General features: G+C 43.4%; 1 protein-coding gene across 1 annotated transcript in view; it reads left to right on the top strand.

Moving 5' to 3' along the window:
- Positions 1 to 17,767, top strand: part of DNAAF11 (dynein axonemal assembly factor 11) — a gene marked incomplete at both ends in the record, with an annotated part of 48,124 nt that overhangs the window by 24,069 nt on the left and 6,288 nt on the right. Inside the window, one exon of the mRNA XM_083360345.1 lies at positions 6,844 to 6,929. Within this exon, the coding sequence (XP_083216471.1) occupies positions 6,844 to 6,929 (86 nt within the window). The remainder of the gene's footprint in view (positions 1 to 6,843; positions 6,930 to 17,767) is intronic.

Here is a 17,767-nt window from a genome sequence, read left to right as displayed (position 1 = left end):
GTTTTCATTAGCATTTATACCCTCAGAAGGTCTACCTTTGGGAAATCATTGATGAATTACAGGGAAGAAATTGTCAATACCGTTTTTTCTGCTTATTCATTTGAAAAAGTGTTTTAAGGACCATGTATGACCAACTAGAAGTTCTCCTTTAGCACACCGGAATTTTCTTCTACTTTCTTAGGATCCCATTCTTGACTAGAATCTTGTTGAACGTACAGTTGAATTTAGAGTTATGTCATTTATTTATTTATTATTAGGTTTTTATCCCATGTTTATTACTTTATAAGTAACTCAAGGTGGTGAACATACCTAATATTCCTTCCTTCTCCTATTTACCCCACAACAACAACCCTGTGAGGTGGGTTGGGCTGAGAGAGCACGACTGGCCCAAAGTCACCCAGCCGGCTTTCATTCCTAAAAATAACAGAACAACAGAGTTGGAAGGGACCTTGGAGGTCTTCTAGTCCAACCCCCTGCTCAGGCAGGAAACCCTATACCATTTCAGACAAATGGCTGTCCAGTCTCTTCTTAAAAACCTCCAGTGTTGGAGCATTCACAGCTTCTGGAGGCAAGTTGTTTCCAGCCCAAAGTCATCCAATCAGCTTTCATGCCTAAGGTGGGATTAGAATTTATAGTCTCCTGGTGATTGGCCCAAAGGCATCCAATCAGCGTTCATGCCTAAGGTAGGACTAGAACTCACAGTCTCCTGGTTTCTAGCCCTGTACCTTAAATATTAGACAAAAATAGCTGTGTTCAAAAGGGATGATGCTAAAATGGGGGGAAAAACATACAGTAGGCAGCGAGGCTGCATTGCGAAATCAGCAGAATTTTAACAAGGACGAGATTTTGAATATAGACATTCATTCATTCATTCATTCATTCATTCATTCATTCATTCATTCATTCATTCATTCAATTTTTATAGCCGCCCAACTCAACCAAGTGAATCTGGGTGACTTGCAGTTCTAAATTATTATTTTTAGCCCAGTCTTGCTTCTAGAGAAAAAGCCAAGGAACGAGAGAGATAGTAGCGATGCATCAGAAGGTCAAAGAATGCCAAAAAGCAAATCGTTATTGCTTCAGTGATTATAAAAAGGCCTCTGGTCGTGTCAAATCATGTCCAGCTGTGGAATGCCCTTAGGAAAATGGGAATCCCAGCGTATCTTTTCATCCTTACGGAAAATGTACACACAGGGCGGCAACATGGCAGAATTACCTTGTTCTGTGTTGACAAAGGAGTAGTCAGGGCTGTATATTCTCTCCTCTTATTTATGCAACCTACATGCTGAATGCCCTTATATATATTGTGGGAAGCCAGATTGGGAGAAGATAAGAATAGCTTTACAACCGAAGGAAGAAACATCGATAACCTGCCCGATAGTGAAGACTTCACTTTTTCAGGGTCTTGCGGAAGAACAGGGTAGAACAACGGCTAATGACCCTCTTTTACCAGTCTACTATAGAGAGCGTCCTCTCGTACTGCATTGTGGTTTGATATGCTGGCCTGACAGCCATGGATAGGAAAGTATTACAGAGGGTGGTGAGCACAGCACAAGACATTGTGGGCTGCCCCCTGACACCACTGGATGACCTCGCCAGGGCTCACTGCCTTGGAAGAGTGAGGAAAATTCTCAGGGATGACTCACACCCTGGACGGTATCTCTTTACTCTCCTACCATCAGGTAGGAGATATAGGAGTATAGCCAGCCACACCAACATGCTGAAAAACAGCTTTTATCCATGGGCTGTTAGGCTTTTGAACGTGAAATAATTTTATAAACTTTATGCATGACTGGCTTGCGAGGCCGGTGCGTTGTGCAATTAGCTCACACAGTGTAATAAGATGGAGGGTTTGTGTCACTGTGAGTTGAGGGTGGGGGCACGAAGGGAAGCTCAGCCAATCTCAATGTATACATGGTTGTACTTTGACAATAAAGGTTCATTCATTCATGATAGAAGTAGTCCTTGTTTGGTGACTGCCATAAATAGAATACCCTATGCTACTAGGCTTGAAAGTCTTGGCTTGGGTCGCTTCCAACCTTGCGGTCAGACTTAGGTTTTGCATACAAAATTGTACAGAGTAATGTTTTACCTGTAAATGACTTTTTTTTAACTTTAATCGTGATGTAACACATGCGCACAACCGCTTTAAACTTAATGAAAGCTGACTGTAGACTCACTTATCGAAAATTCAGTTTTTCTAACAAGAGTTGTCAAAGTTTGGAACGCCTTCCTCCGTTAACATTCACAGTTTTAATTGTAACTGAATTTCTGTAGACCTCACTCCATATTTAAGAGGTCCCTAAGGGGGCATGCATAAGTGCACTAACGTGCCTTTTGTCCCGGTCACATTTATTTTTTTTATTTTATTTTTTTTCATTTTGCTGGTTGAATTTGTAATTTTCATTTATGATTCCAAAAATTAGATAGATAGATAGATAGATAGATAGATAGATAGATAGATAGATAGATAGATTTAACAACCATTGATAGTTACAATGGTTATGAATGGTGACTGTTTCAGTGTAGCAATATTCTTGGGACGTCTGGTGTGAATCACTCTTTTAAGGTCATGCCACAGCATTTCAATCGGGTTGAGGTCAGGACTCTGACTGGGCCACTCCAGAAGGCGTATTCTGTTCTGTTGAAGCCATTGTTTTGTTGAATTACTTGTATGCTTTGGGTCATTGTCCTGTTGCATCACCCATCCTCTGCGGAGCTTCAGTTGGCGGACAGATGGTCGTACGTTTTCCTGCAAAATGTCCTGATAAACTCTGGAATTCATTTTCCCATCAATGACAACAGTCCATCCAGGCCCTGAGTCAGCAAAGCAGCCCCAAACCATGATGCTCCCTCCACCATGTTTTACAGTGGGGATGAGGTTTTGATGTTGGTGTGCTGTGCCTTTTTTTCTCCACACATAGTGTGTGTTTTTCCCAAACACCTCAATTTTGGTTTCATCTGTCCACAGTATATTTTGCCAGTAGTGCTGTGGAACATACAGGTGCTCTTTTGCAAACTTCAAACGTGCTGCAATATTTTTTTTTGGACAGCAATGGCTTCCTCCGTGGTGTCCTCCCATGTACTCCATTCTTGTTTAATGTTTTCCTTATTGTAGATGTGTCAACAAAAATGTTAGCATGTGCCAGAGATTTCTGTAGGTCTTTAGCTGACACTGTAGGATTCTTCTTTACCTCATTACTGCTAAGCTTGTAAGCTGCCCTGAGTCTTCGGAGAAGGGCGGGATATAAATGGAATTAAAATAAAAAATAAATAAAAAATAAAAAGGGAACTTTGTGACTAAGCTTCATATTTATGATTGTCGCAAGTCTTTAAGGCAAAGGAAAGCTGATCATAAGTACAGTCATAGTTTCACTTAGCGACTGCTTCAATTTATGACGTAGGAAATGAAGCCGAAATTGGGCTTTGATGAAACTGGACAGGAAGACAACTGACTCAAGAAAGGTTCCTGTGAATACAATGGACAACCAAGAAGATCAGTTAAGGGTCTGAGTACACAGGTATCCAAATAGAAAATGTGGACATTTTGAATAGGTTAATGATCCAGATTCTTAAAAATTAATACCGGAAACACTGTCCCACATATTTGCTTTTTTTTAAAAAAAAAAATCTTCTGAAGGATGGTGTCTGCTAGATATATAGGATTTCTACTGTTTAATCTGTCGTTTTTACTTGGCATCTTCCCTCTGAGTTTTCTTTGATCTTGTCACAAGATCCATCATTGTGCGAAAGCTGTATTTCTCCCTATTTTCAGTTTCTAGTCTCCATTTCTTCTTTCTTTGGGTTTAAAACTGTATATTTTTTTTTGCCTTTCTGGCGACTTTGTGGTGCCAGAGATTATAGAGAGAATAAATTTCTACATCAGTTAAAGGAAAGGTCTTTTATGTTTTCCAGACAGACTTCTGTTAAGCCTGAAAATTAATATTCCTCCTTGTCTCAGAGGAAGTGAAAAGGGCAGAAAAAAAGTCGTAGATTAATAGAACTAGGCATTTTTCATCATTCAGCAAACCAACCCCCCCCCCCAAGATTTTAAAATTTGTGCAGGGAGATATGCTTATATTGTTGTTGTTAGCTGCGAAGTCGTGTCCGACCCATCGTGACCCCATGGACAACGTTCCTCCAGGCCTTCCTGTTCTCTGCCATCTTCTGGAGTCCATTTAAGCTCATGCCTACTGCTTCAGTGACTCCATCCAGCCACCTCGTTCTCTCTCGTCCCCTTCTTCTCTTGCCCTCAATCTTTCCCAGCATTAGGCTCTTCTCCAGTGAGTCCTTCCTTCTCATTAGGTGGCCAAAATATTTGAGTTTCAACTTCAGGATCTGGCCTTCTAAAGAGCAGTCAGGGTTGATCTCCTCTAGAACTGACCGGTTTGATCGCCTTGCAGTCCAAGGGACTCGCAGGAGTCTTCTCCAGCACCCTAGTTCAAAGGCCTCAACTCTTTGGCGCTCAGCCTTTCTTATGGTCCAGCATATGTATATGTACATATATATGTAACCACAAAGCCAATCTAATATTTGCGCCATTCTTGTAAGCATCTTTAGGACTAGGTGAAAAGCAGTATTGGAACAGTTTCTTGCACTGTTTTATTAACTCAACTTCTATTGATTACATGTGAATGAGTTGCTTTATAAGATCAAAGTAATGATTTTTTTTAGTTGAACCCTATTTTTTTTTTTAATTAAGAGTATGCCGAATTGTAGTAATTGGGACTTATTCATTCGATGAATGTGTTCATTGCCAATCCACTGGAATTTCCTATTGACTTCAGTAGAAAAAATAATTCACAAAGTAAAACTCAAACAATTGAGAAGCTGAACTTAGATCAAATCTGTACCCTGTTATTTTGGGAAAGTGCCCACTGTAGAGTTCCTTCCTTCCTTCCTTCCTTCCTTCCTTCCTTCCTTCCTTCCTTCCTTCCTTCCTTCCTTCCTTCCTTCCTCCCTCCCTCCCTCCCTCCCTCCCTCCCTGAAATATTCTATAATATGAATATTCAATTCAACTTAGTACTTCTGGAAATGATTATTAAATTTGTAGTCTAGATCTGGAGAATATTCTACCAGATATAATTCAGACTTAAATAATTTTCATTTTAGTCTGTATTATAAAGATTTTTCAACCAAATGGAGGAATTCAAATTTCTGAAGATTTGAAACGGGAAAGCGTTGAGCATTTCTACGAAGGTCTGACTGAAATAGGTGCCTCTAGAGTGGGTTTAATTCTGGCTAGATAGCATTTTATATACTTTTAATATACAAAGAATTTGGAAATATTTTTGGAATCATTACATGTTATAGTGTGCTGTCCCACTCACTCACTCACATAACAATGTTAATTTAGTGTGTTTATTAATATTCCCCAGCAATTCCCTTCACCAAAACCTCAGAACTGTCCCAGTTAAGGCCAGCCAAAAGCAGACCAGTGCTAGCCCACAGAGCAATGGCTAATGAGTCCACAAGTCCCTTGAAAGTTTTCCAAACAAGACAAATCCACCAGGCAAAATTAAATCCATAACACAAGAAGGTTCCCAAGTCGAGAAAAGTCCAGAGTTCACAAGGCACAATCCGAGTGAAATTCAAGGTGCTAGTGATGACATACAAAGCCCTACATCGCTTGGGTCCGGATTACCTACGGGAGCACCTACTGCCAGCGTCAACACCCCTCCGTCCTGTGCGCTCCCACAGAGAGGGCCTCCTCAGGGTGCCACCGGTCAGAGAATGCCGGCTGGTGGCCCCCAGGGGGAGAGCATTCTCGGTGGGTGCGCCAACCCTTTGGAACTGCTTGCCAGCCGAAATCCGGATGGCCCCCGACCTTCGCACCTTCCGGCGTGACTTAAAAACCTACCTATTCCAGCAAGCCGGCCTGGCCTGATAGATTTTGGGGTTTCATTTGTTTTACTATTGCTTTACTGTATACTTACCTTGCTCTGTACACCGCCCCGAGTCCTTCGGGAGAAGGGTGGTATATAAAACAAATAAATAATAAACAAATAAATAAATAAATAAAGTCAAGGCACGGCGTCAATCCAAAGCAAGGCAGGAATCACAACAACCAGGAAACACACAGCTAGGAAATGAACATATTGTTCCCAGCATCATCACCTCCATCTGTCAGCTGTGCTAAATAGCCAGCTTCTGGTGCAACCCACCAAGAGGGATGAGGCTGCCTCCTCGCGAATAGTCGGGATGACCTTCGCTGCTCCTGCCTTTTCTCTGCCCTACGTGTTCTTGGATCAGGTGCAGAAGGCAGCTCCTCTTTCCCCATTTGAAGCCTCAGGGCTGTCCTGCTGCAGCTATGCTTAGGCCAAATCCCTCTGAGCCAGCTGGCTATCCAGTTTCTCTCCCATCAACCACCCCCCCCCGGACTTGGACTCACAGCTCCTGCCTCAGAGCCATTGCCCAATTCACCTTCTATCATTCCTGGGACTCGCTCATCCTCCAAAATTGCTAAGCACATTGATTTGTGCTTTAAATTGTAAGCCGCCCTGAGTCTTCGGAGAAGGGTGGGATATAAATGGGATTTTTAAAAAAATGACATCTGGAGAGGCATCTGGGCAAGTCTCGGGCGGGGCAGTCATCACATATATGTAATAAATTCAAATATACCTGTTTGGTGGGGATGGAGTATCGTTTCCTGTACTTGTGCACTCAGATGTTCTTTTCAGCGTTTGCTTTCCTTTCCTTCCCAAATATTGCTTGCTTAACAACATTTTATTCCAGTAAGATGAACGGTCACATTAAGTAAAATATTTGTGTCTCCATTCCCCCACCCCCATTTTGCTAAAAGCTGCAACAAAATAAGGAAACCAAATTGTTATTCTCCCCCAGGTGAAAGATGTGGTAGTAACTAGCCCAAAAGCATCCATTTCTGAGAAAACATTGGATCCCAGGAAACTGCAAAGAAATTTAAGAAGGTAATAGTGATTTTTTTCCCCCTCTCCTTTAGCACCTCAATTTCACCTCAAGCTGAAAATAGAAGATATATTGCCAAATATGGTCAACCTAAGGCAGTTTTGAGGAAGAACAATAATTGTAAGGTTGGTTATTATGAAACAAAGTTTTACCTGAAGAGTGCTGAGCAACAGTTTGTCCATTGGGAACCTGTGTAAAATTCTCTGCTTCCCTGCTTGAGTTAAGAAAGTTCTTACAACTGTAGGAAAACTATTTTTTTATTGTTTCTTCACCTTTTTATTGATTACAAATCCCATTTCCCTCTCTTCAGGCCAATATTGAATTTTCTGGAAAGGGTGTTAGATTAGGGTGGGCAACACATCACACATAGGGGTTGGGGCGTCAAGACAGTAAAAATCACAGTAAAAAATCACCTCATCACAGTAAAAAATCACCTCATCACAGTAAAAATAATAGTCCTCTGCATGAAACAAAAAAAAAATCAGTTGAATTCTTTATTTAGACTAGCAAATGCCTAGCCTAAAGTGGGGTTTGCTCTCTGTTTGCGTATGAGTGGTTTGCCCTGTCAGGGAGTGTTGTTAGCTTGTTTGTCTGAATTGGTAATTCCTTGATATTGTTTATTTCTAGATCAGGGGTAGGCAACCTTGGCTCTTTTATGACTCGTGGACTTCAACTCCCAGAATTCCTGAGCCAGCCATGCTGAGGGGAAAGGGAGAGGTTTCCAAGCTGAGCCATGCTGGCTCAGGAATTCTGGGAGTTGAAGTCCACCAGTCATAAAAGAACCAAGGTTGCCTACCTCTGGCCTAGGCCTAGGCCGCTTTATGACTTGTGGACTTCAACTCCCAGAATTCCTGAGCCAGCCATGCTGAGGGATGTCACTTCGTGTTTTTTTAGTTTTGCCAGCTTCGCTCATTTCTATCTGTACATTTTCCCCTGCTCTCTGCACCTGTGTTACTATCTTATCATGTAACCATACTGACTCTCGTATGTCCAGCTATGTTATGGTTTCAGACTGTTTTGTGCGCATGCCTAGAAAAAGTTTCTCACAGTTACTGCTTACTTTTCTCTTCTGCCTGATGAGAGAATGTAGTCAGTTTAGGTCTTTTGTTTTCTCATTAAAGGTTTTACTTGTTCCGCAACAAGGGAAAAGGGAGAGGTTTCCAAGCTGAGCCATGCTGGCTGAGGAATTCTGGGAGTTGAAGTCCACGAGTCATAAAAGAGCCAAGGTTGCCTACCCCTGGCCTAGGCCTAGGCCGCTTTATGACTCGTGGACTTCAACAGGTTGCCTACACCTGTTCTAGATTGTTGGTCTAATATTGAACTTGGCATTGGTCTCTGCTTATCTAGGTGTTGATTGCTGGTGAGGAGGTGTTTTGGTCTTTTTGTTTCAATTTTTCCTTTCTGATTGTCTCTCTTGAACGGTTTGGAGATGTTATTTATCTCGATGTGCCTGTTGTTGGCTCTTTTCCAAGTGAGACACTCATGGATTCCATGCTGTGTCCTGAATGCCAAACTATGACAACATACTGTATATTTTTTAAATTATGCAAAGTAGGTAGAATCTCACAAAACCTCATGGGAGCAATCATTCTTCTAGTTTTAGCTATCTGGTGTAATTTGGGCCATTTTTAATGCTCCAGTATTTATAGGAATGAGATAGCCAGGGGCATCACATAGGTCACTCCACTTGTGGAAGCTACTTGGCTGACCCCTGTCTTCAGTCTAAAGTACTTGCTGTAAGGTGGACTAATAGTTGCAGTCTCATTTCAGATGTATTTTAATATTCCTGCATTCAGTCCTCTGCTTTCCTTCGTCCTGGCTCTTGTTGCAAAATTGTGAAAAAGGAAAGGTGGTCTAAAAATATATAATAATAATAATAATTAATAATAATAATAATAATAATAATAATAATAATAATAATAATGAGGAGGAGGAGGAGGAGGAGGAGGAGGAGGAAGGGACCTTGGAGGTCATCTAGTCCAACCCCCTGCTAAGACAGGAAACCCTATACCATTTCAGGCAAATGGCTGTCCAGTCTCTTCTTAAAAACTTCCAGTGTTGGAGCATTCACCACCTCTGGAGGCAGGTTGCTCCACTGGTTAATTGTCAGGAAATTTCTCCTTAGTTCTAGGTTGCTTCTCTCCTTGACTAGTTTCCATCCGTTGCTTCTTGTCCTGCTCTCAGGTGCTCTGGAGAACAGCCTGGCTCCCTCTTCTTTGGGGCAGCCCCTGAGATATTGGAAGACTGCTATCATGTCACCCCTCACCCTTCTCTTCGTTAAACTACACATACCCAATTCCAGCAACCGTTCCCTATATGTTTTAGGGATGTGGGATATATAGGGATATATATAGGGGTGTGGTCTTTGCATGTGTAGCTGACTTCTGCTTGCAGTAATTTTAACTCTTCAAAGTTCTTTGCACAATCTAATTTAGTGGAAGCAATTTCGTGGGATTTATAATGAATCGGAGTGGTTGTAATGCACTTTCAGATGTTAAGAAGGTTGAATAGATAAGTACCAAAGAGCCCACTCTTAATTAAAGGCATGATAAAAGTATCCAGCTGTTGTTCTGATGGGAGACTGTGGAATTTCACAGCATCCCATAATCTGCAGAGGATGATTTCTTAAGGGCCTATTAAACAAATGCTCTGGACATGATATTGGCATGCGCTAACATTAGGGGTGATATTCAGGGTCCCATTTTCAACACAGGTTGAAAATGTTTATTTGTTTGCATCTTCAGCTAGTGGGGAGTTACCGCTATGCAAAATATCGACTATAATGAGACCAAAAGCCTCATTATATAGTAGCAACTTTCTGTATTCCTAATGTTGAATATTGGTCCCTCACTGGGTTTTTTTTGTTACATATGCAATAAACTGCTTTTGTCTCCATATTACAGCATAACATTATTATCTGCTGGGCTCCAGAGTAACAAACAAACAAAGAAGGAGTTGAGATCACTAAAGGGAAGAATGATTAATAAGCTAATTCAGAGTCACAATACAGTTTTTGCAAATGTCTCAGGGAGACAGCAGTTAATTACTTTCCAGGGCTGATAATTTGTACAGCATTTTCTATCATATTAAATTCACTTTATCAAACAGCTTAATAGCAGACCAAGACCTAGCTATAGAGAGATAAAAAAAAAGAGAGAGAGAATAATCTCCCTGACTCACTAAAAGCCAAGCTAGATACTACTTTAATTGCATGAATTTGGCAATCACTTACATTTTTATTATATAACCCTAAGTAGCTTCCTTAGGAAGACTGAGCAATTTCTAAACTGAAGCAGAGACAGAGGTTAAAAAAAAAGAGAGATGGAAAGGATTAAAGAGAAGATACTGGAGAGAAACAGTTCAAATGGTGGGAAGATGTTTCAACTTTCTTTCTAATTACTTAGTCTCAGCATTAAATGAAGAACATACTTCTAACAATTCTCACTATTTGTGGTGGGGGAGGGAGAGGAAAAGAGGGAAGCTAGCACATTTATCGTGCATTTTCAGCAGGTAACAACTGAACTCTCTTAAGCCTCAACTATGCTGACACAATTAGTCTTAAAAAGATTTTCAGCAAAGTTCCCACAGGGTAGAAGTGACTACAGTCCGTATCTGCAGAAAGATGATTATATTTCCCATAGTTGGGAGGGACACATACTAGGAAAAAAAATCCCTGCAGGACTGTTACAAAATAAATAGAACTAGTTATCAAAGGAATCTTTTTCCAAATGTTAAGCGTCCATGGGAACAAGGAAGGGGGGAAATGAAGAGTTTCAATTTTGTTTTGTTGAAGCAGAATAAGAATCGGCTGACTTTGTAAACCAGCAGTCTAAAGTGTTTGATTCTTCAATTTCTTTCAATGCTGCCCACCCTTAACCCCTTCCCCATGCTTGGCAAAAGAGGAAAGTCATTTGCTGAAGTTCCAACGACTTGAGATATGTGTGTGTGTCTCTCTCTGTGTACACGTATGTATATGTGTATCTCTCAAGTTTCAGAAGTGTCAAGGTAATGATTTAGATAATTTGTATGTACTAAGGAAGCAGCAGGAAGGTTGTGCACGAACATTCGCAAACACTCCCAAGCATGGTAACTGTGTACATTTGTTACACAGAAGGTTAGGACATGTAAATTTTAAAGTGCTGCAGAGGATGCCAGACCTAGCTGAGGGACTAAAAATTAAAAAAAATGCAACACATATTTAGATTGTGCTATTTGCAGGGAGTCGAAGTCTAGGGTGTATCCTGTAAAGAAGTGTTGAAGGAAAAGTCTTCATCAGGGTCCAATCCAAGCTGGGAATAAACAACATGGCGACTGCTTTAGAAAGAAGGTTGCAGTTTATTGAAGAGGAGAGCCAGACAGAAATGTGGCTCTGGAAGAAAAAAAGAGTCCACATGTAATAGGGAGTGGGTTTTTATACCCTCTTGGGCTTTTGTTTGGAGTTGTTTCCTGTTCCTGTTTGAGGCTTTGTATTTCTTGTGTCATGTACTTTAACCTGAGTCTGAGTGTGCCCCTTTGGCATCTGTGGGTTAATCCTATTATGTCCTGTTTTAGAATTTGGGTGGGATATGTAGATTTTAGGTGTCTTTGTCTTCCTAAGCTTCTAGCTGGAGGGCTACAACCTTTCTGAATGGATTATCACACTGCATTTCTACAGAGCTAGTTTCTGCTTGGGGCATGCTTTTCGGCCTCTTTAAGATCCTTTAAGGAAATATAATATTCTGCCCTTTTAATATTTCCTTCTCTTGGGGGAGGGGCTGATTTCCCACAGAAGAAAAGCACAAGGCAAACTAACAGGGTTTTGCAGTTTGTGCACGCTGATTTAATTGGTCCTATGGCACCCTCTCTTGGAGGAGCGAGATACGTACTAATCTTAGTAGATGATTATACTTCATATACTTCCTATACTTCCTAGCAGTTTGTGGTCAAACATTGTAGAACATTGTAGAATTGGGTATGTGTAGTTTAATGAAGAGAAGGGCGAGGGTGGACATGATAGCAGTGTTCCAATATCTCAGGGGCTACCACAAAGAAGAGGGAGTCAAGCTATTCTCCAAAGCACCTCAAGGCAGGACAAGAAGCAACGGATGGAAACTAGTCAAGAAGAGTAGCAACCTGGAACTGAGGAGTTAGAACAATTAAACTTTGGAACAATTTGCCTCCAGTGGCTGCTCCAACACTGGATGATTTTAAGAAGACATTGGACAGCCATTTGTCTGAAATGGTGTAGGGTTTCCTGCCTGAGCAGGGGGTTGGACTAGATGACCTCCGAGGTACATTCTATGATGATGATGATGATGATGATGATGATGATGATGATGATGATGATGATAAAGGTAAAGGTTCCCCCGCACATGCGTGCTAGTCGTTTCCAACTCTAGGGGCCAGTGCTCATCTCCATTTCAAAGCCAAAGAGCCAGTGCTTGTCCGAGGATGTCTCCGTGGTCATGTGGCCGGCATGACTAGACGCCAAAGGCGCATGGAACGCTGTTACCTTCCCACCGTAGTGGTCCCTATTTTTCTACTTGCATTTTTACGTGCTTTCGAACTGCTAGGTTGGCAGAAGCTGGGACGAGTAACAGGCGCTCACTCTGTTACGCGGCACTCGGGATTCGACCCGCCAAACTGTCGACCTTCTGATCGACAAGCTCAGTATCCTAACCCACTGAGCCACCGCGTCCCTATTCATTATTATTATTACAATATAAAGCAAAAACAGAGCAACAAGACTAACAGCATTGAAACTAAATAAACTTGGAAATGAAGCAGCCACAAGCATCGTTACTTAAAAGTCCAGGAGGATCTGGTGATTTTTTTTTTAACCAATGGAGAGAACTGGAAAGCAAACAAGCAACCTCTCAGGAAGGAAAAAAGCAGAGCGCAACCTACAGAATTCCTTATTGCTTCTAAGGATCTACTTAGCTTCTGGAGATGATCCCTCTGAAAGGGAGGCTTTACAGCCCTCTCTAAGCAGTTGGCAGAGCCAGCATATTGCCCACAATAATCAGGGTCTTCATTTTACTGACCTCAGAAGGATGAAAGGCTTGAGGCATACTTGAGCCAGTCAGGATCGAACTGCTGGCAGTTGGCAGAATTAGCCTGCAGTACTGCATTCTAACCACTGCGCCACCACAGCTCATCGTTATGGATATTGACAGGTTTTCCTTGCTTTGCCTTGGTGACCTGTGGCCCGAAGCGCCTATCATCCCCTTCCTGATTCTGATTTATCTATTCTTACAATATAAACGGAGTAGCAAAATGAGTCCCAAATGTACATACTGATATTAATCTTGGATTATGATTACGTTATGTGAATGGTCTTCATGCAGCAAGAGCGCTTAGACTTATATACCGCTTCACAGAGCTTCACAGCCCTGTCTAAGCAGTTGACAGAGTCAGCCTATTGCCCCAACAATCTGGGTCCTGATTTTAACAACCTTGGAAGGGTGGAAAGCTGGGTCAACCTTGAGCCATTCAGGATCGAACTGCTGGCAGTCAGCAAAATTAGCCTGCAATATACTGCATTCTAACCTCTGCGCTATCACGGCTCAGTAATACAATGTAATACAGTGTAACTCAGCAATCATGTAACACAATGACAGCTTTGGGTTCAAGGACGTAGGTGTTCTGGGCTCTTTTTTTTTACTATTTGCATCTCTTTCTTCCCTCACAATTTTTGTTAGGCAGCTATAATATTATTTGTTCCATTCTTAGTTCTTTGAAGACTTAATCACTATTTTTCACTTGCCCAGAGCTGGAAAAAGCTTAGCCAGCATTCTTATGTCATCTGCTGAAGAGCAGAATCATCATGCCCTGACCACCATCAACCGTAGCAGAACCTAATATAAGCAGTCGGGCAGGCCACCTTCTGAGCAAGCAAAAAGTTGGACGCGAACATTACACAGCTAGTCCTTGACTTACGACCGCAATCGAGCCCCACATTTTCTTGTTGTTAAGTGAGACATTTGCTAAGTGAATTTTGCCCCACTTCACGACCTCTCTCGCCTCAGCTTTTAAGTGAATCACTGCAGGTGATAAGTTAGTCAACCCGGTTGTTCAGAGAACCTGGCTTCCCCGTTGACTTTGCTTGTCAGAAGGTCGCAAAAGGGGATCACGTGTTCTTGGGATACAGCCCACGGTCATAAGTACGAACCAGTTGCCAAGCATCCGAATTTTGATCGCACGCTCGTGCGGGATGCTGGAAAGGTCGTCCCTGTGAAAAAAAAGGTCCTAAGTCACTTTTTTTTCAGGACCGTTGTAACTTTGAACGGTCACTAAACGAGCTGTTGCGTTTGGAAGAGTACCTGGACAGGGGAGAGTGGCGTGCTACGGGGTCGCAAAGAATTGGACACAACTTAGCTGTTCAGCAACAACAACAACAAAGGCAAGCCATTAAAAACTGCCTTCTTCACTTTAATCCTGGTAATGAACGCGAATTCATTTAATTTAATAAAAAGGTAAAGGTTCCCCCGCACATGCGTGCTAGTCGTTTCCGACTCTAGGGGCCGGTGCTCATCTCCGTTTCAAAGCCGAAGAGCCAGCGCTTGTCCGAGAACGTCTCCGTGGTCATGTGGCTGGCACGACTAGACGCCAAAGGCGCACGGAACGCTGTTACCTTCCCACCGGAGTGGTCCCTATTTTTCTGCTTGCATTTTTACATGCTTTTGAACTGCTAGGTTGGCAGAAGCTGGGACGAGTAACAGGCGCTCACTCTGTTACGCGGCACTCGGGATTCGACCCGCCAAACTGCCGACCTTCTGATCGACAAGCTCAGCGTCCTAACCCACTGAGCCACCAATATTGGTTAATATTGGTAACCAATTCCGTGCCACTGGATCCAAAACATCCCCAAGCAGCATATTAAACATTTCCTGTGGGCTCCTTCTTTGGATGAAGCAGAAAAAACTTCTATGGGAAGTCCGGTTCAGCAAATCTCTTTTTTTTTTTCCTCTTTAGAAAAGAAAAAAGAAAGAAAGGCCTTAAATGGCCTTTTCCGTGGCAGCGGTAAGCTGGTTGAGGAAGAGGCTTCAAAGAGGCTTAATGATAACACACACAACGCACACTTTTTGCAAAGAGTTGGGAAGACAGCAGCTCTTTGCCTTTGCGGAGTGGCCATTTTCTGTCATTTCCAAAACCAGGTTATTAAAGACCTTAATAGCATGCGAGCTCTAGTTCTGGAGCTTTTAAAAAACGAATACTCCTCAAACTTTCTGAGCCTGTAGTTTCTCACTAAAAGCCAAACTGGTGGTTACGTTAATTGCATGAATTCAGCAGGCATTATGTTAATAGCAACACTGGGGAAACCTGAGCAACCTCCGGGCTAGGTGGGTGGGGATAAAAATAAAATAAAATAAATATATATATGTGCTTTTCTTCTTCTCCTGGCCATCTCATTCCTTTCTTCCCACCCCACAAAAAAAATAAAATATCTCTGAAAAGCCTCCTTGCATGTCAATGGAAACTTCCACTGATATGGCTGGAGGGTTTTTTTTTATATTTTCAAAGTAAGTATTGTTAGTCCTCTTCTTCCAACCGTTCATTTAACGACCTTTCAAAGTTACAACGGCACGGAAAACAGTGGCTTATGACCAGTTCTCACACGACCTTTGCAGCATCCCCACGGTCACGGCATGAAAATTCAGCCGCTTGGCAAGTGATTCATATTTGTGACGGTCGCAGTGTCCCGTGTGTGTGTGTGTGTGTGTGTGTGTGTGTGTGTGATGTGATCCCCTTTTACGACCGGCTGACGAGCAAAGTCAGTGGGGGGAAGCCAGATTCGATTCACAACCGGGTTGTGTAGAGATTCACTTAAGAAGCCAAGGCAAGGAAAGTGGCCAAATGGAGCAGAATTCGCTTAACAACTGCCTCGCTTAGCAACAGAAATTTTGGGCTCGGTTGTGGTCGTGCGTAGAGGACTGCCTGCACTTTCCAGTCAAACCTATTGGTAATTATCTGGTGTCTCCCATCCAAGTTGAGACCAGGGCTGAGACTGTTTAGCTTCTCAGGAACAGCCTGTTTGAGAGAAGTTGCTGGCTCCTAATCTGACATTCTGCATATAAGTAGTAATCTTCTTCACTTATATGGGTACGTTCAAGGAAGTTGGAATTGACTGATTAACCTTTCCCCCCACCCAAAAAACCCACCTTCCTTTGTTTCCTTGAACATGGCAGCGGCAGATCGCCAAGGAGATACGGCACAGGGCTGGAAGTCAGGTCAGGAAAGAAAGGCAGTTTCTGGGGGGAACGAGGATTTCTTTCCTTACCTGCCCCGCTTGTTCCGAGGCCGCTTTCTGCTCTTGCCAGTTGCCCGACCACCCACTTCAGCGCCCTACCTCCCCAAGCCTCCAGTGCTCCATGTTATGTACTGGGCTTTTGGTACCACACCACGTGCGTTGCTAGAGAGGTAACGGCTCTCCAGCAACCCAGACAGGATGTCTCTGGTCCTGCAATTGGTCAACCTCAGGCGGCAAGCACAGGTTCAATCTGATTGGTTGCTACCATAGGGTTTGGCTATATATTGTGGGGTGTGCCCCAAGTCCTAGTACAGTTCCAGCTTGATTAAAGAATGAGTTTCTCTGTACTCAGCTGTGTATTTTCATTCCTGCTCACCAGAGCCCACGACTTAACACTCCACCTGCCACATTGGTGGCTCTGTAGGCAGAGCTGAGAAGTTCTCTCCTCTGTCAGAGAAGAGAACTTCGCCGCTCTGCCTGCAGAGCCACCAAAGCTGTAGCTGAATGGGCAGCTGAGGGGGGAACCTGCCCCACTTGTTCCAAGGCCGCTTTCAGCCGAGCCGCATTGCAGCAGAAGTATTGGGTGCAATGCGTGAGGTAGCAAACAGCCGCACCATGCCGAAACCGGCCATTTGCCGCCTCCTGAGCAATGCCGCTGTCATGAGGCTGCGAAACAAGCTGGGCGGCAGTAAGAAACCAGTATACCGGATCTCCCCTCCCCTACTCCGCCTGCTGATGGAGGGCTGACCTGGTATTCACAGCGGGCTGCGGAGCCGCAAAGTGTGCCGGTCGAGGGGCCGGCAGGCTGTGGCTGCTGACAGACACAGTTGGTCCCCGTGCCCTGGTCCCTGCCTCACCTTGCCTTGCCCTGCTGTAATGGCACCCCTACCCTGTGCCCTGCCTCTCCTCGCCTCACCCTGCAGGTTGAGCCTCCTGCCCACCTTCCCACCCGCCAGGGACCCAACCCTGCCTGGCCCCCACAGGCGTCCCTCCTCACGAGCAACATCGAGGTGGCCACGGCCACGCCGGCCATGCCCACCCAGTCTGCCATGCCCACTGCAGCCACGCCCACCCGGTACGCCTACCCAGTGGGCCATGCCCACCCGGCACCCAACGATAAATAAGTGGGGTTTGGGTTGGAGTTTGGGCACTCGGTCTCTACAAGGTTCGTCATCACTGGTCTAGTCTCTTCTTAAAAACCTCCAGTGATGGAGCGCCTACGTTTTCTGGAGGCAAGCTGTTCCACTGGTTGATTGTCCTCACTGTCAGGAAGTTTCTCCTTAATTCCAGGTTGCTTCTCTCTTTGATCAGTTTCCAACCATTGTTTCTTCTCCTGCCCTCTGGTGCTTTGGAGAATAGTTTGACCCCCTTTTGTTTGTGGCAGACCCTCAGATACTGGAAGACTGCTATCATGTCTCCCCTATTTCTTCTTTTCTTTAGACTAGCCAAACACAAGTCCCACAGCTGTTCTTCCTATGTTTTAGTCTCCAGGCCTTTGATCATCTTAATTGCTCTTCTCTGATTTTTTTCCAAACTCTCAACATCTTTTTTGTGATAGATGATCAAAATTGGCTGCAGTATTCCAGGTGTGGTCTTACTAGGGTTTTATAA

This window comes from Vipera ursinii (assembly GCF_947247035.1).
Source record: "Vipera ursinii genome assembly, chromosome: 3".
Taxonomy (NCBI): Eukaryota; Metazoa; Chordata; class Lepidosauria; order Squamata; family Viperidae; genus Vipera; species Vipera ursinii.
This window is presented reverse-complemented; position numbering and strand designations above follow the sequence as displayed.